The 23819-nt window shown below is 39.3% G+C and overlaps 1 protein-coding gene across 4 annotated transcripts in view; it reads left to right on the forward strand.

Moving 5' to 3' along the window:
• The window catches only part of ARHGAP15 (Rho GTPase activating protein 15), a 608969-nt gene that overhangs the window by 481134 nt on the left and 104016 nt on the right, over positions 1-23819 (forward strand). For all 4 annotated transcript variants that reach the window (XM_025431170.3, XM_025431189.3, XM_049097196.1 and 1 more), the window contains one exon: positions 165-299. In XM_025431170.3, coding sequence (XP_025286955.3) covers positions 165-299 — 135 coding nt within the window. The remainder of the gene's footprint in view (positions 1-164; positions 300-23819) is intronic.

Consider the following 23819-nt stretch of genomic DNA (forward strand, 5'->3'; position numbering starts at 1 on the left):
AAAGGGGAAAAAAAAAAAAAAAAACCATGCACAGCACCAAACCTCTAGGTGCAGAAGGCTGTTAACGGTTGCTGATGATAGTAGGCAAACATTAACATAATAATTAGTGTCTTGTAATTGTTTCATTAAAACCAGTTGTTCCATTTCTCCTCGTGTTTTCCCAGAAGAGAAGCTGAATTTGGACGACAGCCAGTGGGAGGACATCCACGTTGTCACCGGAGCACTGAAGATGTTTTTCCGGGAGCTGCCTGAACCGCTCTTCCCTTACAGCTTCTTTGAGCGGTTTGTGGAGGCGATCAGTAAGTAACCTCACAGCCAGGAGGCCTTGGTGCACTAACCTGGCAGCCTGGGATTATTAAGCAAACAATAAGGACGACAGTGATAGTCATCATGGAGATGATGATAGCCCCAGCACTCCACGTGTTTCATTGCAGTTGTGTGTTTTGGATGGCTTATTTTTATTCCTGGCCCTGCACTATTATCTGAGCTTGGTTTTGGTTTTTGGTTTGGGGTGGGTTTTTGTTGTTGTTGTTGTTGTTGTTTGTTAAAAAAAAAAAAAAAGGATGGGTAACCTAGTTAGAGTGGCCAGTGGTTGACTTAAACCTCCTCCAGTGAAAATAGCTCCTGGTGGCATCTGTTTCAAAGGGATCACCTTTGGGATTCTCAGCACCTGCCTTTAGGGCTTCGGAATTGGCAGTGGGTTTGAGTACAGAAGGGTCCTGAAAAAGAACTTAGGGGACTTTCATGACTTTTCGTTAAAGAGGTGTTAAATCATCAGCTAAGGCATCATGTTCTCGAGGCTCCCTCAGCCTTCAACCACCAACACTAGTAAATAGCTACAATTTGCTTATGAACAGGGTAATATTAAATTAAGTAATGGCAGGTTTCTTCTGGCAAACTGGTGACTTTGTAGGAGGTTGGATTGTATCACATACTAACCAGTCGTCACTGTACACTCACTCCGTGAAGCTTCCTTTTCTATTGCTTTTGCATTTAGAGCACACACGCTTAAGTTAAACATGAGTAAATGAATGAATGAATGAATGAATGAATGAATAAAAATCTTTCCAAATACAAGGAAACTTTGGCTACTGATGCTTCGAGAAGCACCTACTAGTACACCTAAATTTAGTATCTTGGGGTACACTTACTATAATTGTGACAGCTTGGGAAAAGTTTCCTGGCAAGCAAGCTGATTCAAGGAGGGAAAAGAAAGAAAGAAGAAAGAAAGGTAAAATTAAAAAGCTTGCAAGCCTGGCAGGAGCTTAATTAAAGTCCAAATGAGAAAAATCTCCAAGAAAAAAAAAAAAAAGCTCTGCTTAGGAGGTCTGATACCGGATGGCTGTGTGTGCAGTGTTCCCATTAGTGGGAGTGGGGATTTGGGGGGCCTGTATGCCCTTTTATTCCATTTCCCATTTCACGGTCTTCATGCTTGTTTACAGTTCTGGTCACCAAATGATATCAAGAGGAATAGAGCAAAGTTTATCTTCCCAGGGTCTCTCTCTTGTTGTCTGCTCACAATTTCAGATTTTCTTGTTGTCATTGTTGCTCTTGCTGAAGATAGTAGCAGGTGCTCTAATGGTGGGTTTTGAAGTGAGGCTGGGGCTCTTATCCCCTGTCATGACTTTTTATTTCAAGAGCTTTCTGCTTCTCCAGGAGAAAGGTATTTTATGGTCCCCAGGCTCAACTTTTTAAAAGGAGGAATAGGGCAGTCCAGGTGGCTTAGCGATTTAGCGCTGCCTTCAGTCCAGGGCGTGATCCTGGAGACCCGGGATCGAGTCCCACATTGGGCTCCCTGCATGGAGCCTGCTTCTCCCTCTGCCTGTGTCTTTGCCTCTCTCTCAATCTGTGTGTATCATAAATAAATAAATAAATAAATAAATAAATAAATAAATAAATAAATAAAAATAAGCCTGCATTTCCATAACAGCATAGTTCAATATTCTGTCTTGGAACACGACAAACATGAAAGATCAGTGGCAATGCTAGTGCACTATTCTGGTGGGAAGTTGGGGACCATTCATTTTGGTACCTATTTCTGATTAAATGTATTTAAAGCAGTCCTACAGATTTCACATCACAGCCTCCAGGCGTTTAGGTGAGCATCACGTTTTTGTAAGCATACTTGTACATGCGCTGATTTGAGAGCTGTGATATAGGCACCCGTCGTTTCAGGTCCCTGTGGTTCACCTGATTCTAAAGCTGTAAAGCAAGCCATTCCCTTAGCTTAACACACAGGGGAAGCAGGCCCTCAGAAGCCATGTGAGGGCCTGTCCTTTGACTCTCTACAAAGAGTAGGACCATCTCTGCATGATCCTAGACTCCATCTCCACTTAACAGAAGGTTAAAAAAAAAAAAAAAAAACCCAGAATGTTAGAAACATTGGCATAGTCAGAATGGAAAAAGCAGAATTGAGGTGGCAACGTGCTATTGTGACTAATGGCTATTGGGAGAGTTTTTGCCAACACCTATAAAATGGATTATAGCAAGAACGAAAGAGAGTGTTTAAGAAAGTCCTCTGAAAATGTAAGCTACCGTGCAGATGCTCACAGTGTTTCTTCAGTGGAGCTGTGTTCTGAGAATGCAATATAAGAACAAGGAGGCAGTTTTTCCTTCATTGCTTAAGACAAGGAGAATCAACCTGAACAACCTTGCCTTTATCTAACTCAAAATAGCACTTAATTATTTCTTACTCTGTAAGATAGAAGGACTAACCGACAGGGTTGTAGGGCGGGGAGATACGTTACAATGTCGGGCAGAGACCTATGTTTACTAACACGTGTGTTTTTGGAAGAATCTTGAAGTTAGTTCTGGTGTTCGAAACTCAACTAAACTCAGCTCTAGGTGGTAGTTCATATTTAAATATCTTTAAGCAATGGGAGAATGGCCATCTACTTTTCGGCAATGGCAAAACTACACCAGAGTAGGTATTTTTAGCACATGGTGCACCAGTCAAGTACAAAATATTCCAAAATGATAAATACATTTATATCCAACCCCAAATTGGTGATGGGTTTCATCACAGCTCTCACTGCCTCCTGTGAAATCCACATAGCGAGAAGCTCAATAGACCTGCCCATGAGGTCTTGGCTTTCTTACAAAAAGGAACCAAGCAGGTAAAGGAAAGTCATGGAGAAGGTGTCCTTATATGCTGGCTCTTGGCCTCTTGGCCATCAGATCTTTGCCCCTCACTCTTTGCTCTATAACGGAAGAGGGTTGACCTAGCCAGCTGCATTTCACAGGTGCTCTTGAAGTCTGGCTTCCTGCTGCCGGAGCCAGTGGAGGCCCTGGCATTAGGGAGCAGAGATAGAGGGAAGGAAAAGGTTAGCTAGTCCATTGGTTTTGTCCTCCACCCCCTCTCCCTTGCCCACCCACCTGCCTCAAGTAGTTTCTCTACCCGAGGGTCCATCTTTTCCATAGCTTCAGCTTTGCCTGGAGAGGCCCAGTCCAGCTCCCGCTGCCAACCAGGGATGCGGACCCTCATCTCTTTGCCTGCCCAGCCTGGTAGGAGCTTCCTGCAGAGGCTGGTTTCTCAGTTACTTCCCTCTTCCTTACTTGGCTCTCAGCTTCTTCATCACATGGGTAACCAGTTCCCTGCATCGAATTAATTCCCTCTGTTTGTGTATATACTTGAAGTGGTTTCTGCTCTTTGGTTAGACACTAGCAAAACACCATGCCAGTCAACGTTACGGTTCACGTCACTCTAACATTATTTCCCTTTTCTCTTTCATTACCCCCAATCCTAGTTCGTGAAGGCTTAACATTTTTATTTGGGAGAGATTGAGAGATCTGTTGTCCTTTCATGACAGAGTTTAAAAGTGAATAGACCAAAAGGAATTTTCACTTCCAACTGGAATGCTTCGCCCTCTGAGGAGGAAATGTTATTTCATGTACAAGCAATTAATGACCACTTGTGCTATTGGAATTACTGTTAATTCTCATTATATGTTTGAAAGTCATCATTACATATTCTGAGAAAAAAGAACAGAAGGCATTTACTTTTTCTAAGTAGTTTCTTTTTGGACCAAACACAAACATTAATATGATAAGAACCTGTAATTGCCATAGCGATCCCCTGTCTGATAACACTCATTGAGGTAACAAAAACACCAGAGATTGTTTTATATTTCAGAATCCAAGTACTGCAGCTATTGATCTGAAATTCTATATTTGAGGTCAATGCAACTGGGTCACCGCAGGTTATTTCGTAGGGATTTAACCCACTGACTGCAAGGACTTAATTCCCTGGAAATGACTTGTGCTGAAAGCAGTATTAGTACTGTAAATGTGAACTCAGGACAAAAACACAGCTATAGAGTTTTATGATCTGTGATGCAATCTTGGGGCTAAAGTCCTGCAGGGGGTCTGGACATTTCCAGTATATCTAAATCCTAGGAAATGTACTAAGCCTACCTCTATTCCTATTTTTTTTTTCGTTCTGGTAACTCTACACATCTAAAGAATAGGGACTAGTAGAGTCTTTTTTTATTTAATGTCTGCACTTTTCCCAAGTCCCTGGGACAGGGAAAGAGAGGAGAAAAACTTGTTGGCATTTTTTACAATTATCTCACTTAATCCTCAAAATAACAAAGCAGAAGATATTAGAGAAGTAGAAAGATCATGTGGAAAATAATTTCTGGTTCATAATGTTACTATGAGAATTAAGTAGGATAACATTTTCCTTACTCTATATTAGGTACTCAATAAATGATTTGAAAGAAAGAAATTCTTCAGAGGAGTAAAGCAAGTCATAAAATATCTCCCAAGCTCACATGGCTCAAAAGATTAGATTTAACATTCAATTCCAGACTCTAAAACATGAATACTTGCCATCATCATATGTTGCCTTTGGGGGACTATTTAGAAGAAATCTCAAAAAAAAAAAAAAAAAAAAAAAAGAAGAAGAAATCTCACTCGAAGGATAACTAACCAGCTATTGACAAATACGTGTGTGTTATGTCTTCCTATATAAGACCTATATGTGCTAGATAGGACCACAACCAATTTTTTTTCTTTCTTTTTTTAAATCAAGGTTAGAATTAAATTTAATGATCAGAAGTTTCGATAATGAAGTTTAAGGTTAGAAATAAGGTAGAGCTTTCCAAAGATGGGCAATATTTCAATATTTACTACTCAACGTTAAAGTCACCCGTGGTTTAATGTTGTCCTCTCCAAATGTATTTTGGACCCTTTACTCTATTATTTTTATGACCAATTGCTCACCCATTCCCTTTTGAAATCGATTTAGTTATACCCAATGTTATTTTCCTATTTCACATAAGTAACACCTTCAAGCTTACCCTGGATTAGTCTTCTTTTCTGCAGTTTTTCACTTGTATCAAATTACAACATGCAACAAGCCAGTACTGCTTCCGGGTGCTCAGCCGGGGATTTGTTTCTGCTTTCCGAGTTAGCACCACGTTTTCCAGAGGACGTGTATATTAGTTTCCTATTGCTACCATTACATATTATCTCAAACGAGTGGCCTAAAATAACAGTAATGTATTATCTCATAGGACAGGAGTCTGACACTGGCCTCACTGGGCTAAACGCAAAGTGTCAGCAGGTCCAAGTTCCTTCCTGGAGGCTCTAGGGAAGAATACATTTTCTTGCCTCTTCCAGCATCTAGAAGCTGCCCGCATGCCTTAGCTAGTGGTCCTCGGCCTCCACCTGCCCAGGCAGCAATAACACTAAGTCACATGGCTCTGATCTCTTCCATAGCCACGTCCCCCTCTGCCTCTCTTCTGCCTCCTTCCACTTTTGAGGACCCTCATGATTACTTTGGGCCAACCTGAATAATCCTGTATCATTCCCCCCATCTCAAGGTCCTCATCTTTATCACATCTGCAAGATCTCTTTTGCTATGTGAGGTAACATACGCACAGGCACTGGGAATGAAGGTGTGGACATCTTTGTGGGCCATTTTTGACCTATTACAAACTTTTCCCTCTCATAGCTCACACAGGTAGCAGGAACTCTATTTCCATGCCACAAAAAGCTGTTAGTCTGTCGATTTCCATCTGCCTTCCTTCAAATCCAAATGATCATAGGGGTCGAGATGACAGTGAAACCATAGCCTGATTAGTAGATGAGATGGAAGTAAAGAGAAATTACCTCATGTGTTTACTTACGAGATGTGTTCTTTATCATTTGTGAGGGATAGGCTTAGAGATTTGACTCAAGCCTGGCTCAAAGCTCATTTATTCAAGGACTGTCTGATAATTTCATTTTAGGCACCTTCACCTCAGCTCTTTGCTGCTCTCACTAGAAACTGTGAGTGCGCAGTTGTTGGTTTATTGTATTCTGAGTTTCCAAAGTTGCCTTTGTGTGCAAACATAATTATGTTTCCTTCCACCCCTGAGCAATGCTCTGTATATTTACCATCATGGGATTGCAATGGGTGCTAATTACCGGATCGAAATGACCTTCTGGTTCCTTTGTCATTTTTTCCAGGCTTCTGAAGTAAATATTTTGTATATATATGAATATTATATATTACTTATTTTTAGTAGGTAGTACTTCTATTTATATATTATTATATATATAAAATGCTTATTTCATGTATCATGTTTATTTTATGTAGATTCATACACACAAAATAGGCACCTATGTATGTGACACTTAGAGGTTAGGCAAGCCAGGGATAAAATGAAACAATGATGATGTTCCATATAACTCCTCAATTTAAAAGCACACATGCATTTAAAGGTGATATATTTTTAATGCCCAGTTTTTGCAAACACTGATTAATTAAGCAGTAAAACAAATTGTGAGACATGATATCCATGAGACTCACTGAGCACCATTAAAATACACCAAAGGTAGAGCATACCCCATCAGAGTCCTTAAATACAACTCACAGTCCTGTGTTTCTATCAGTCACATTATCCTCATATAAAAATGATTTAACTTAGAGGTGTTGCCCTATGGCAGAAAAGTATCTATTGCATGTTCTAATGTTTTTTTTCTTCCCCCCTATGGCCATCATGCCATTTTACCTTTAAAGTATGCTTTCAATAAGTAATTGGGGAAAAAAGCCAGTCAAGTATATTTGCAAATATTTTCTTTACTCTTGACTTTATCTTGCCCTTTGGTCAAACTGTTTCTGATGCATCATCAACTCCGTGATGACACTCTTTGGGAGAAAAGAAACAGAGCTTGCAAGGCACTTGACTACAAACAGTTGCTAAACATTGAACGCATGATAGTGACAAATTGCCTTAAAACTGTAGAAAGTAAAAAAGCAGGGTTTATAGGGTCACCCCCAAGAAACCAGAGATGTCAAAATAATGGATTATAAAAATATTCTCGATTGCACCGTTTCAAGGAAATTTGAAATTAAAATAAAGGTAGATTTTACAAGTACTCCCCTTCCACTAACATTTCCACTGTAAGCTAACATTCTCACAGAGTTGGTGGGGGTTTTTGTTGTTGTTGCTCTTTAATCAGTGTGTGTGTGTGTGTGTGTGTGTGTGTGTTCTAGCAAACTAGAAGTTTTATGGCTGATGCCTAGCCTGTCTCTTAACTCATTCTAATTATATTCATAATTAAATTGTAAAAAAAATAGTTGACTAGAGCCAAATGGCTTGCACAGGTGTTTTTTTGTAGGAATGGTTTAGTGCTACATAATAAACAACTGGACCTCCATCTACTTAATTTGGCTTAATGAAAAGTCTTTTATAAGTAAAACTAGAAGGTGATTCAGAACTCAAATTGGGCCTTGACTCTGAAATTAATTGAGTGGTAAGATATCAGCTCCATTAGAAAATGTGGTGCTTGCTTTTTCGCTTTTCCTTAAAATTTTCCTTTTACTTGCACTCCTTTCTTCCATATCCTTAAGAGGTCACTTTCAAAGCATTAAACTTTTCAAACTGAGCAAGCAGCCAGTCAGCCTTCATGAGTCAGCTTCCTGAGCATCCCTGCTCCAACTGAACAGACATGCTTTTAAAAAATACATAACAAAATGCAGAATTTCTCCTCAATATCTTGGTGAAAAACAGTTACCTTAAGCCATTCCTCTAATGGTAGATTTAAGTGACTGGTTTTCATTGCCTGTTATCAGGTTCACTGCATCATAGATGTTAATGAAATCGAGAGTTTGTGGCCTTTTATTCTACACCGAGGCTCCTGCCTCATTTCACATTCTTAGGTTGATACCACATTGTCATCACCACTGAGGGATCTTCCAAAAACCTGCCTGCACACCCACCACCCACTCTGACTCTGGCCACATCTCCCAAAGGAGAATGGCTCCCTCTAATTTACCAGTAAGTTTTTTTTTTTTTTTTCCTCATTCTCACTCAATACATATGATTCTAGTAGTAGGGACTAAGTAAAATGCAAATGGCTTACGATTTCATTTTGAAGAAAAGTCACATTCTTTGCAAGATCTTCAAATTTCTACATGCTCTGGTCACTCAAGTTCTTGGACTTCTTGATTTGCGCATTTCATTCAAGCCCATTGATGTCTATCGGTTCTTCTTTGAACATCCCCAGTGCATTCAGGATCTTTGCTGAATTCTTCTATCAGTGGCAAGTCCCAGATTTCCATTCTTTTTTAAAGATTTTATTTATTTATTCATGAAGGACACACAGAGAGAGAGAGGCAGAGACACAGGCAGAGGGAGAAGCAGGCTCCATGCAGGGAGCCCGATGTGGGACTCGATCCCGGGTCCCCAGGATCACAGCCTGGGCTGAAGGTGGTGCTAAACCGCTGAGCCACCTGGGCTGCCCCAGATTTCCATTCTTGTGTTAACTTCCCCTTGAGATCTCCTCTATCAACTAAGCTAAAATTTTTACCTACACGACATATCACCACATATTATCACTTCATTAAAATGCTGACCCCACTATTTACTACCTGTAAGACCTTGAACAAGTTCTTAAACCCCCCCCACCTCAATTTCCACATCTATAAAATGGATGTAAAAACAGTATGTCCCTTGTGGGGATTGAGAGAATTAAATGGAATGCTAACAGCAGCAAAGCACGTACTTATACATTTCCTGGCCTGTGGTATACGGTGAATGTTAGCTAGTATTATTAAATTAGAGTACAATCAGACTATACAGAAGACCACACTCTCCAATGACCTTTCTACCCATTCCCACATCTTCCCATGCCTCCGGGAAAGCTGTCTTAAGTGACACATATGACCATCTTGGTTCTGCTTTAATATTTGTTTCCAGAATTCCAAACCGTACCAAACATGTTTAAGATAGTATTACAAGATATCATCTTGGTTCACAATCCAGGGACTTCCACTTTCTGTATCTCAGGACATTTGTTACTGGTTCTGGCAGCCATTCCCAAGTCCAACCCCACTTGATTCATCCAAAATCTGTCACTTTATTATAGGACGTACATCTTAATTGTAACTCAGACGCCAAACTGCTTCTCCAACCTGACACTGCCTTGCTTCTATCAAATATTAGTAAATCTGTGACACTCACAGTGGCACCAGAAGAGACAACTACAAAGTAAAGCCTTCTTCCGGTTGGGAACTTAGCTGCTTCATAGTGTATCCTGTGTTTCGGCCTATGAAAATTATAAACTCATGGGTGGGTGAGAGTTTAGGGTATGGCAGGGAATCTATACACCAGCTTGTGTAAATATTCATAGCATTGTGCATCTTTCTCACATATAAAAACATTTAAAAAGTCATCCACTAAACTCTATTAAATAAGAAGTCATCCCTCCCCATATGCACGTGTGCACACATATATTCATTGCACCAACCTGAAATATCTTATTTTTCTTTTTCAGCTCTCACACTTTGATATTCCAGCTTTTAAAAAGTAGAATTATTATTATTATTACAATTATTTTAAGAGAACTTCCATATTAACCTCCTATGAGCTATTTTCAAAAACTGGGTGGAACGTTTACCTGATAACATACCCGATTTTCTCTTAACTGGCTCACACACACTCACATGCCTTTATGTGCTCAAGCCCCAGTCCTTTTAGTTCTCCACTGCTCTGTCCATGAAATAATCTTTTTCAATTAATTTCTAGGACTATGGTGGGCTCCTTGAGATGTGGCATTTTTTCATTAGGCTCATTCCACACTGTGGTCGAGAGTTAAAACTAATAGCCCTGATGATGGCTGCTGGAGTACTCCAGCCGCCTGGGGGAGTTCTGCTCTTGTTGGAACTGCAGAATCCAGAGTCGTCTCGTGGAGAACTGCCATGTCATTTGGAGAATGGAATTTCCCCCTAACCATTGACTTACGTATTGTCTACCTCCACTTTGGGAACCGGACAAATGGAAAGTGGGTACCTTTTGATGGAAAACAAGTAGCTGTACTGGCTTTAAAAGTAAAAGTAATATGTTTGGAAGGTGAGGACAAAAATAGATTTTTAAAAATCCATGAACTATAAAAAAATTTTATTGGATAATTATGACAGTTTCCTCCTTTTGTTGACTTGTAGTCTTCCATTTAAATGTGCAGTCCCTGTCGCCATTTTATTTCATGCAACATCTTTATTACTGCCTAAAGTTGGAAATTCCAAAAGGTCAAATGCCTAAGGCCCTGAGTCCATGATTATTGTTTAACCAGGCAGCTCTTGGCCCCTTTCTCTTTTCTTCTCACTTGGAGTGGCCAGCCAGTGAAAAGTTGACTCTTTGAGATCTCAAGTCCATTCCTCTGCCAAGTAAGGGATGGGCAGACCTAATTATTGCCATCTGTCCTGCTGATGGAGAGTGGATACAGTCTTACCAACAGCTGAAATCAATGATTTTTGGAGTTCTTCCTCCAAGTCCCTACCTAAGCACAATGGTAAGACTGTTCTTTGACAATTTTTGTGTGTTATTCTCTGAATATCTAATTGGCACCTAAGAAGGAACTATTACCTCATTCAGAATTTTTTTTTTTTTGGAAATTTCTATTTCTTTGTGCTCTGTTATAAAAATGTTTTAGGAAAAAAAAAATGGAATGATCCTGAGCAAATACTAGACACAGAAAGACCTCAGAAGCCCCTGTCTGTTATGTTTGAATTTGTAATGCTCAGTGCTTCTGAGAGCTGGATCCCTGAATGAATATGGAGCAGTATTAGCTGAGCAGAAGATCCAAAGCCCTCCACAAAGGGGAAAAACAGAGCAGTTAGACCATAACTGGGAAACTCACATTGGTCAATGTCAGAATCCAAGCAGCCTCTTTCTCTACTAGTCCCTTAATATCTGAGAAGACCAAAAACATAAACTGCATCCCCTATTCAGTGGTCACCTTCCTTTCTCTATTCTTTCAATAATCCTCAAGAATTAATGTTTCCAGACCCTTCACACTCCTCCAAGCATAGCCCTCTAAAGTTTAGAAATTGTCTTAGAGAGCTTAGGCTGCCATAACAAAATACCATAGACTGAATGACTTAAGCAACAGAAATTTATTTCTCACAGTTATGGAGGCTGGAAGTCTGAGATCAGGGAACCAGCGCTGGGTTCTGGCGAGACCCCTCTTTTTTTTTCTTTTAAGGATTTTATTTTTTTATGAGAGAGAGAATGCATGAACCAGGTGAGGGGCAAAGGGAGAAGCAGACTTCCCAATGAGCAGGGAGCTGGATGCAGGACCCCCAGGATCATGACCTGAACCGAAGACAGACTAAGCCACCCAGACACCCCTGGGGAGAGCCCTCTTTGTGGCTTGCAGAGGGGCTGTCTTCTCACTGCATGCTCATGTGGTGGAGAGATAGCAAGCTCCAGTCTCTTCCACTTCTTATAAAGATGCTAATTCCATTGTGGGGTCCCACCCTCATGACCTCTTCTAAACCTAATTGTCTTCCAAAGGCCCTACCTCCAAATCCCATCACCTTGGGAGTTGGGGTCTCAATATATTCATTTCGGGGAGACAAAAACACTGTCCATGACATAAACCAGACTTTAGTGGAGTGTTTTAAATGTATAACTTTATCAGTATAACTTCCCTCCCTTATTCTGGCAATAGCTTTCTATTACTGCAACACAAAATTTAATTAGTTCCTTATTAATGCTATTTAATTATATTATTGAAATCTGAAATTAAATGTAAAGTCCCAGGTGTCACTTGTACCCCTTTCTCTCCCATGTGAAGTTTGTGCATTTTTAAACTTACATGCAGAACTGTGCATACAACCCTGTACCGCCATGCTCTCCTCCTCATGACACCAGTAGGGGAGTTTTGCTGTTTTCCCTTTTGCATATCCACAGAACTTAGCTCACCTGAATCACAGGACAACTGCAACTGGGACTAAAACCCAAGTGTTTAATTACAAATGCTTCCGTCTTATAATTCAGCCTTCCTCTCAGCATTATGACATTTGCAGATCTGAACAATCTCTGCACATCCATGCCCTTGAAGTCTGGAAGGCATTTGGGACAATGGGGCATTTAGAGATAGTTTACAACATTTGGGGAAGAATTTCAAATATTGTGCCAGTAGGAAGAATTCTAGAGAGAGGGCATCCCTAATTTACAAAGTGGAACTCTTTAGATTTTTGAACAATTTTTTAGAATTACTTTGAATCAAAAATATGGCTAACTAACAGAATCATGTTAATACAGAGATAAACCCTTCATTGCTTATTTGAAAAAAGATTGTCCCAACCATACAATTTAAAACAAAAGCGACAAAATTTTGTGTTGCTTTCTGTATCCCCAGCAACATTTCAGGTTATCATTTCTTGTGCCTGGGTCACTGGAAAAAACTTTTAAATATAAAACTAAACACCAAAAAAAACAAACAAACAAAAAAAAAACAACAATAAATAAAACTAAACACCAGTGCAATTCAAACACACCTAACGGAGAAGAAAATGCGTAAAGTGTGTGTAGAAACAGGGCACTATGTCCTCACTACCTTTGCTAGCAAGTGAAATAAGAAATGACATCATAAGATTTTTCATAACTTTCATCATCGGCGTTATGTAATTGAAAAGTAGGACTAGGGACACCTGGGTGGCTCAGGGGTTGGGCGCCTGCCATTGGCTCAGGTCGTGATCCTGGGATCCAGGATCGAGTCTCGCATCGGGCTTCCTGCAAGGAGCCTCCTTCTCCCTCTGCCTGTGTCTCTGCCTTTCTCTCTCTCAGTGTCTCTCTCTCTCTCTCTCTCTCATGAATAAACAAATGAATCTTTAAAAAAAAAAAGAAAAGAAAAGTAGGACTACAGCAAAAACTTTGCTTTACCTCTTATGTCAGGTGCCAGAAATGATTTTCATTTTTGGGTCTACAAACTAAAATCAGTGTTTCAACCCATCATACTCATAGCGGATAAACCCCAATTATAGCTAGGAGTTGATACTGTGTCTACTCACACTCAGTGATATTATTCCTCTTGCTCAAAAATGCTTAACATCTTTGTTGTAATGGAGAAAACATAGAGAAAGGTACACAGATCATGGGAGTGTCCTTCATTGGGAATTTTTTTTGTTTGTTTTATAGAAGTGATTTTCCAGGTTTGTATGTTTGTTAAGTCTTTTCTCTGATGAGTAATTGTAAATTATCTCTGTTGAATTTTTACATATGAAATGGAGTAAAGCAGGGTCACGTCTAGGTATAGAAGAATACAATATCACTTGCCATCCTTTGGTCTGACCGGAGCATCTCTGGGTTAGGAGCTATGTCTTACTCATCTCTGTAGCACCAGCTCCAGGTGAATATAAAAACATAACGTGCCTTGTGGTAGTTGTTTCATATAATTCCACCTTTAAATTTTTGCTCTTTAATGGTAATGAGCAGCAGTAGACTGCTGACATCGGGGTGGGAAGGGGGTTGTTGGTGAGGAGGTGAAGAAGACAGGTGGAAGCTGCTTAATTTAACCCATTTTGCTGGTAGTGAATTTAAGGATTAACTGCTCACAATTCTTCAAATACTCTTATCTGTCTTTTAAGCTCTGTCCTACAACTCCCTTCAGAAGAATATGCCGACTCTAGTCTTTGTATTTTCTATATGTCAAAGTACTATTACTATATAATTTACAGAGAATTCATCTTGGTGGTTAAAAAGTTTATGAGACAAGAAGGGGAAAATTAAATGAGCAGTAAAGTATCTTGATCGGGCTAGTGAACTTTTGCAGTCTTCAAAGGGTTACCTGAACCCTTGCTCAGACAACTTGCCAGACTCAACTGCAGAGCAATGGTGGGGAGAACAGTGAAACTGTACTATAAAAATAAATTACTGTCATGAATATTAAGCAACAAGAATATAATAAACATGACTGTTTGCACGATTCTGATTTATTGGTACTGATATGCGTATAAATTATGACACTAAGTGTTTATTCTAGTTGTTTTAGAATATGGGCCAAACAAAGCTGGGTGGACACTTCCCGCAGACCTTTCCATCTGCCACCAAATTCCTAATTCTCTGCTCCTGTTGCTGTGTTTCTTATGTCGGTGGCACCAGGACCGTGTGTGAGCAGCCATTCCCTTTAGTTTACTTTGCAGCATGAAGTAGATTGCCTTTCCAGGATCTGGGGTTACAACCACCATCATGAAGTTTCCATTCTCTCCCAGTGGAGCAGCTCCAGCTGCAATGCGTCCTGAAGGCCATTCCTACTTGCTCTGTTAAACAGTGCTCACTTTTGACACGAGAGGGTTCATTACTATATTTATAAACCTTTTGGCCCCAGATTTGGGATTTCCCAATGCTGAGGAGCACTGTATCTTGCATACTTGCTTAGCAGTGGGTGTTCTGGATCACTAGTGCTGACATATTAAAGACAGAGAGTGATGGAGAGAGAGAGAGAGAGAGAGAGACTCTCCAGATACTCTCTGTGTAAAAATCTGTGTATCCGTGTAAAATCTGGACGTACCTCACCTGCCAAAAGATAACAACTACACAAGTAGCGCAATGTTGGTCTTGCTGATATTCACAAGTAGAAGTTATTAAGATTTGCCATCAGTTTTAATTGACACTATTTGGAACCAGATATTTACTAAACAGATGGCCAGGATAAGGTATCGCACAAGAAAACAGCATTCTCCTGCCTCAGGTTTTTAGCTTTTATGTTACATCTCATCTAAGTTTACTTCAAAAGATTAATTAGTTTAGAGTCTTCTTTTCTCTAACGTCGGTGACAAGCTACAAGGATGATGGGCAAAAATGTAATGACCTTAGCAAGAGCTGCAGTGTCCATGCAGTGAAGTGTGCCGTGGGTGTACCCTGATGATACCTATATAGAACTGTTGATATAGGGGCACCTGGGTGGCTCAGTCAGATAAGCGTCTGCCTTTGGCTTGGGTCATGATCCCAGGGTCCTGAGACGAGCCCCATGTCAGGCTCCCTGCTCCACAGGGAGCCTGCTTCTCCCTCTCCTGCTCCCCTTGCCTGTGCTCTCTCTCTCTCTCTCTCTCTCTCTCTCTCTCTGTCAAATTAAAAAAAAAAACTGATGGTATAAAAACAGCTGGCTATAGAGGAAATGCCTTGCTAAAGGTCATGATGAGGCAAGAATTGTTGGCTACTTAGAACTGGAACTCCCACAACATTCTTGGAGAAGATTTTAGCTTGTGTCAAAAGGCTTGAAAACATGTGCACCTTTGCATTGGCTATTGCACATCTAGAAATTTACCGTGAGGTATTTTCACAGAAATGTACAAGCATGTGTACCAACTGGCTTTCCAAAATCATATTTATAATGATGAGAAGTGTAAAATTAACATATGTCCAAACTTAGGGAAGGTTAAATTATAGCACATTTATATAATGAAATATTATACAGTTGTAAATTGTGTTGCAGAAAACATCGCTTCTCCGAGTCAAATGCCAATAAATATTAAAATAGAACATAAGTGTGTATGGTATGGACCTATCTTTATATATGTATGTAAATACTTATAAAGTAGACAAAAGACTAAAAGTCTTTCAAAATATTAACAGACATTATCTCCGAATGCTTATACAGCCATTGAGTTGTGTGCTCTCTTGCTCTACTCTTCAAGTTTCTAAACTAAGCATAAGTACTTTTGTAATGGTGAAAAAAAAAAAGAAAAGAAAAGAAAAAGAAAGAGAGAGAGAGAAAAAACAGAATAAAACTAAAATGTAAGAAGAAGGTGAGCTGACCTTGTTGTAAGAGGTCTGAGAATCAGTTACTCAGTTACTTAATCCTAAACGTGGTTTCCACCCAAATCACCTTTATGGAAACAGATTCCTAGACCTACTCACAGACTTGGATTCACTGTGCCTGGGACAGAGTTCAGAATTTTTTTTTAAGGAAATACAATCCTCTGGTAATTCTGATGTGTGGACAGACTTGGGAACCACCGATTTCAGTCCTTTCTCCTCCATAAAGCCAACTAGGAGGAGAGCAGGCACTTCCTTCTCTTAGCATGCTGACATTACAGCATCTTTCTCGAAGCCAAGATGTATGTTCCTTGCAGGGGACCCTAAAGAGGTAAATTCTCTGAACTGGAGAGGAATATGCAAGCACGTGTGATCTAGTGGCACAGTGAGTGATGAAGACAACCACTTCCCTACAGAAGGGAGATAAAAGGGCCGTGGTTGGAATGGTTCACCAGAGAGTCATTCAGTGTATGTGGAGTTTGAAGGGCCAGCCAGGGAAAGAACATTAGCAACAGCTCTAGCCCTTAGATGAGGATGCTGTTTGGGGCCAAATGGAGAAACTGAGTAGAATACAGAAACAGCAGAAGATAAGGGGAGGACACAGAGTAAGCCAGCATCGTAAATCCCATGAAGGCTGCGGCTGGCAGCTATCCTACCTTATCCTGCATCCTCCTGTCCAACACAGTACCTTCCTCGGAAACACCACCAAGTAAATATTTGGCCAATAAATCAACTAACTAATTGTAGAGAATTCAATACTACAGAAGGATTTAAAATGTAATCTACAGCAATGAAAAACCATTTAAATATTTTTGAGGAAAGTGGGACGCCTGGGTGGCTCAGTGGTTGACCGTCTGCCTTTGGCTCAGGGCATGATCCCAGGATCCGGGATCGAGTCCCGCATTGGGCTCCTTGCCGGGAGCCTGCTTCTTCCTCTGCCTCTCTCTCTCTCTCTCTCTCTGTGTCTTTCATGAAAAAATAAAATCTTAAAAAAAATTTTTTTTGAGGAAAGTAGTGAAAAGCAGAATATGTTTTTAAGAAATTTTTAGAGGGGTGATAATTGGCAGGGTGTGTTGAAGAGAAGAGATGGGAGGCAGAAAATTGTTGTGTTTTCCTGGTATTACACTCAGCTACCAATCAAGTGTGACCTTAGGCAAGTGTCCCATCCACTTGGGGACCCATTTTCTTCTTTCTGTAAAGTGATTAAATGATACTATATCAAAATTCTGAAATTGACATGCATGGATATGCAAGAGACTTAAGATCCATCGTCCAAAGTGTTGGCCAAATTTGGGTGTATTTTTACCTGTGTGTTCTCTGGAGCAAAATTCTCAGGAGATTTTCAGAGAAAAACAAAAAAACAAAAACAAACAAACAAAAAACACCCTAAGAAGTTATAGAATAAATGCTACTCAAAGTATCGTCTACAGACCAGTAGCATCAGACTGACTTGGACTCCTACTAAACATAGAGATTCTGAGGCCCTGTTCTAGACTTTCTGAAAAATAGTCTCTAGGGATGGAGTCTGGGAATCTGTTTTTATAAGCACTACAGTTTATGTGTATGCATGCAAAAGTGTAAGAAACACCGGGTAGCTAGATGCTGCTTACCAGCTTAAAAATTTCTATTTTGTAAAAAAAAAAAAAAAAAAAAAAAAAAAAGGAAAAGGAAAAGAAGGCACATATGAGGAAAAATTACCAAAAACAAATAAATGAAAGTTGCAAAGATTTAATGACACCTTGGATATTCAGTCATTGTCAGGTTTTCAACCTTGACAACCAAGGGAAACAGAGAAGCTATGATGATGAGTTGTTTTGTATACAGTAGAAGGCGGGACCAAACAGCAAGACAGTTCACACCTTTGTGCTTAGAGAAATTCTTCCAGTCACTCAGCTGAATATGGCTACTGAAATACTGAATAGCTGATCAGAAGTCGAGAGTGATCAGAATGAAAATTTTGGCAAAATTGAAGATACCATGAGATAATATTGATTGTGTGTCCATGTAGGAAAAAAAAAGGAGAGCCTAAAAATGGGATTCCTGCGGGTAAAAAGAGTACTAAGATTTGATGCATATATGTAACACAAAATTCCTATTCATGGATGAGATTGTTTTAAATTTTCAACAGAGCATCGAGAAATGACCACAAAAAGCAAAATTGAACTTTGGCTAAATTTGACATAAGCTTTCTAGTTCTAAAAGCCAAAAGGTATCTTTAAAGTAAATGAAACCAACTCTTGATTCAAGAAAGAGAAAAGATATGCAGATTGAAAAGAACTTGTAACTCTGAGTCTACACTATCATTAAGTGTACTTAGATTTGTACCATATAATTATTATGATTGTAGCAATTAATCAATCAACTGATTAACATGTAGGGTCAGCAGGATCCAGTGATCTTATCTTGAAGCTTGAATTAATTAATTATACTTCCTTCAACATTATTATTTTCTATTTGTGTACCCGGTTTGTGCAAGTTGCTCCTATTGACAAAATGTGGTTTAGTCTCTCTACTTATCACAGCAGGTACGGGCACTCACTGAGGTACTTTTGATGATATAAAGTCAGAATTATAGGGAAATTGAAATATTTTCAGTACTTCCTCAAGTAATTGCTTTGTTATTTTTATCATCAAATGTTCCATATAAATTGTACAAATTAATAAGATTATTTCTAATGATTTTTAATATAAGACCAAAGGGCTTTTGTCTGTCAGAATAAGTCAAATTCAACTACACTATTGTATATTGTATAATGATTCTATTATTGAGACAATTCAGTTTATATTGCAAGAAATACCCAAACCCTCACCTTGCAAACATGGCTTTTAAAAAACATATTTTAGACGTGTTTTCAAATATATTATCTCTTCTGCTAATGCTTTGTGAAATGTTTAAAGCTGTACTATTCCCATTTGTTGCATTGGTACATGAGCTAAAACATATTTGAAGGGATTTTTCCGGATTGCTAAGAAAAGTACTGGAATAGAATGACTTTTTCACCAAACAGGTATGGAAATGGCCTCTTGAGCAGGCACTGAAGTTAGGGACCGGAGGCCGAACAGGCCATGGTGCCACTTCCATGCAAGTCACCACCCAGCAGGTGAAATAGGCACGTGGCGTGATACCTACAAGTGTATGACAAAGATGCAAAAGCCCATGCGAGTGTGAAGGTTCGTGGGGACTCACTCTTGACGGAGTAGCTCCCTATAAAAGGAGGTGGAATGCTAAAGAAATAAATATTTTGTGATATGAGACCTGTTGCATATGTTCAAGCTAGCTTTTTTTTTTTTTTTTTCTTTTTTACTAGAAGCCACTTATTAGCAGGGCCCGTCTCGGTTGGAGGCCCTGCCTTTTTGCTTACAGACTGTCTGACGCCTTTATAAAGTGGGCCACTGCATTGTTGATTACTGCTCACCAGGGTGGTCCTGAGCCGCTGTTTTCTGCCCAGTGAGACAGCATCTTCTGAAGTTCTGCTCTCATATGTCCTTAGAGAATGGTTTGTGTTTCCTAGGAAGCTTAAGTCTGGATGATTTACATGTAACATTTTAAACTCCTGTTGTGTAATGCCTGGACGGAGATTTATATGCGCAGAAAAGAGGTTTTTTTTTCAGGTCTGTGTATAGCATTAAGTTATGTATCATATCGTCTGCCGTTACTTATCCACATGGCTGGAGAAGGGGTGTCCGTGTGATGCACAGTAACGAGGATCTGAAAATCCTACATTCTGCTGGAGCATAACACCAGGCACAAAGATCCTCTGGCTACTTACTACATTCTCAGAACAAATGATTAAGTGTTTGTCAACCCAAATTAGATGTGTTTAATTTTGACTTGCAAAGAAAAAAAGGAGAGAGGCAATTGGGATAAGAGGCAAAATGGTCAGTTTCCTTCTGCCCAATTTGAGTTCGTTTTCTCCCATTTACTCCTGCTTTTTTCCAAGTGAAACAGCACACTTCCTGGTTGTGAGAGTTTGTCAGATGATCACACAAGAAAATCCCGAAAACAATTTCAATCTGCTGGTGAAAAATGAATGTTCATACTTACTCCTGTAAGTATCATAAGAAAAAGGACTCCCAAAACTCCATAGAAATGTGACTATCAAGCTCACCGACTCGCATCAGAAGTCTCTGAGTATGATATTGCGAATATACTACACGTGGTGGGTGTGTGGGTGTGGGTATGAGTGTGTGTGAGATGTATCGTTGCTGTAGTGTAAAAGAGTTGAATTGGCTTCCACTTGACTAAATGAGAGCTCTTAGTTCCTATTTTGAAAGCAATCAATTGAGGATGGTTAATTAGGATATCACCAAGTAGTTACGAAAAAAAATGTGAAGCACTTATTAGAAAAGTATATTTTGAATCTGCTCATATTAGAGTGCTGATCGAACGATTATGGAAAGAATTCACCAAAACTGTGGTTGTTAGGTGCTCTCTGAACAAACACATTTTTCGTCAATTACAACAAATTATTATAGTTATTTTATGTGGTGCTGCAGTGCTGCCTTTATGGGAATCATTGGGTTATAAACAAAGAATACATTCCAGTGCTCTAAGTAATCATTGTAAGAGGACGAGCCAAAAAGATCTCATTTGGGGGAAAAAAAATTGTCTTTAATTCTGCTCTTACTCTGTCCATCAGAGCTCTTTTAACTCAATTTAAAAATATACAGCATTTTTATGTAATGTTTAATTACAGTAGAAATTCAAAATAACTAGCAATATGAAGTAGCCATCTCAGATTTTTATTGAACCATTTTATTCAAGGTATGCCTTTCACTTGAGTGTCTCAGTGTCCCAAATAAATTAACTTTTCTCATTAATATGGAAAATGAGAATGGATTCCATATTTTCACACATGCCCTTTTCATTATATTCTGATGGTGTATAACACTCTTTTCAAAATAGTTCCAGAAATCTAGCAGCCCAAGAGGGCTGAGTATTAATCCTCAGAATATCAATCCACTCAGAGGATTGATACTCTACCAACCCAGATCATTCTCCACATATACTAATAAGCTCAGTGGGAGTCTTCTTAACCTTGGGCAAGGTTGAACATTTACATGCTTTCAGGCTTACAAACAAAATACAAAGGCAAAATCCACATTCTGCCCTGATGTTTGGATGACTTCTTGTTACTCCGTTTCTGTGTTGGAGCTGCAGCTCCCTTTCATGCGTTGATTTGAGTTATTTGTGAGCAGAGTATCCTAGTGTGTGCTTAAATGCAGGGAAATACAGATGTTAAAGTCTCACATTATTTCCCTAATTGTCCAAGTACAGTATTGCGCAAGTTCTAAATATTAGTAGCCCGGTGAGGGGAACTCAGACCTTAACATATTTTTATCTGCCTGCAAAAGACTAACCTTTTAAAGAAAAATTTGCTGGATGTTTTTATGTCAAGGACAAGAACCATTTGTTCTTCTTCTCATATTTGAACCTAAGAGAATAGGGCTGGATTTGCTCAGATCCACATGGTGATGTGGGGATGAGGAGTCTTTGCTTGTTTAAATCAACCAAGTCCTTGGGATGTTTGTTTGTCTCCCCGCCCCCCTTACTATAAAAATACCTCAAATTCCCTTCAAATAAGTGAGAATCTAGGTAAGAATCTAGATCGTCAAAAATAATAGCTTTGGGGTGGCTGGGTGGCTCAGTCAGTTAAGCGTCTGCCGTTGGCTCAGCTCATGATCCCTGGGTCCTAGGATCCAGTCCTGCATTGGACCCCCTGCTCAGCGGGGAGTCTGCTTCTCCCTCTGCCCCTCTTCCTGGCTTGTGCTCATTCTCTCTCTCTTTCTCTCTCTCTCTCTCTGTCTCATACACACACACACACAAATAAATAAATTAAATATATTTTTTTTAAATGATAGCTTTAAGTTTTCAAATGAAAACAATCGCCTTCTATTCAAGGTTATAGCAGACCTTCCCATCATGGGCTGTACTCAAATACATTTTCTGTGATATCCACCCAATATGGCCATCCAAAGAAAAACCCTTGCTTGTAAAGATGTGTTGTTAGCATTTCATCTTTATTTCTGATTTTTAATTTTTATTCTTTTTTGCCATCATGGGGGGGAATAGTAGGGCAGTCTTTGTAATTCAGTTAGGTAACATAGGGTCATGTCTGTATGAACATAATGAGGCATATGAGGGACACTGACCCAGTGAGCTGCAATACCAAGCCTGCAGTGAAAATCACACATTTAGTCCCGTACCAAGTGACTTAGAAGCAAGTCAAGGGATTTCTCTGACCTTTCTTTATAACCTCTAGCGAGCACACTGTGTTTTGGTGTAATCAAGGTAAGAAAGTGCAAAGTGTTTCCTAACAATTGCTGTCATTTCTTTTTCAAATATTGCATAAAAGCAAAACCTTTCTTGAGCAACAGCTTAATTTTCTTATATTATTCATTCATTCATTCATTCATTCATTCGTCCACCCTTCCTCTTCATCGTCATCATCATCACCATCACCCGTGTAACCAGTTAAATAACCAGCAATGTGGTTCTGGGCTCTAACTGGTATTTGTTGAAGAAGCAAGCAGCTAAAATTCAGATATCTTGTTCATTTCAAAACAGTTGTCAAATTCTCCTTTGGACTGGAAAAGAAAACTTTGAAGAAATTGACATCTCAGTCACTGGTTAGGAAGTAAATACGGAAGTGCAAAATGGCATTTTTAAACAAAACTGCTTTCCTGACCATGACTGAATTTTCACATTGTCAGCACTTCCATTATAAACATTTTTTTTTAGTTGAGAGTTTATAACGCAAATGTAAAGATTTGCTATGGGCTAAATCTCAACCCAAGAGCAAATGTTTATACCAATTTTGAAAACAATCAGCTTGCCCATTTGTAGTTATGCATGTGTTCATCATCTGTTATTGCTTGTCCAATGCTCTCCAACTTCTGGGAGAAAAAGCAGACATCTGGAGAGAAGAAACAATGTTTGCTCTCCGGCAGATGTAGTCTGTTTTCCACAGTCATTGAATAAGGAAGGTATCGAATAAACATGTGCCCTTTAATGCAAGGAAATGAAAATGACAAAATTCTGCATGCATACCAATATTGTTGAAATACAAAATTGGGCAGTCTAAGAATTGGTCACTTTGGGACACTAGAACTCAGGCTTGTACCCATTTTACAGATAGAAGGAGCTAGGAAATCACCATGAATCATTGCAGTGAAATGCCCGCTCCTGTAAAGTGCATCATACTTCAGGGAGAGCCACAATAAATCAAGGATAATCACGTCAGTCAAAACTACTTTTTTTTTTTTAACTAAGAATAATAAATGTTTTCCAAAATTATAAATCACTGCTTAATTCCCAATTTCACATTGTCTGGGTTTTTTTTCCCCTCTTTTAAATTCATTCAGGACCCTAAATATGCAATTAGTACCTTGTGGGGAGGAAAAAAAAAAGATCAGAAACTAATTTATATCTGGAGCAACCCTGAAAATGTTCCCTAATTGTGGGTCCTGATGGGCTGGAGAATCAAGGATGTTTCTACACAGACTTTTTTTTTTTTTCAAAATAATATGGTAACATTTCAGTGAGCCCTTTTGGTCACCTCTTTTGGATGGCACCATGGATAACAGAGGGCAAGTATTGTTTACCAAGAACAGAGCAGGTTCCTAAGTGATTTAAGTTCTCCTACTTTAGGCTCAAATTAACTTCAGCACATCAAACAAGTCATTTGTCCTCTCAGATTTCATATTTGAGGTTACTGAACAAAGTAGTCTCTAACCATGTCTTCCTGTTCTGAAGTTCTATGGTTTCGTGGTGCTATCCCTTACAGT

This window comes from Canis lupus, chromosome 19, assembly GCF_003254725.2.
Source record: "Canis lupus dingo isolate Sandy chromosome 19, ASM325472v2, whole genome shotgun sequence".
In the NCBI taxonomy this organism is placed as follows: domain Eukaryota; kingdom Metazoa; phylum Chordata; class Mammalia; order Carnivora; family Canidae; genus Canis; species Canis lupus.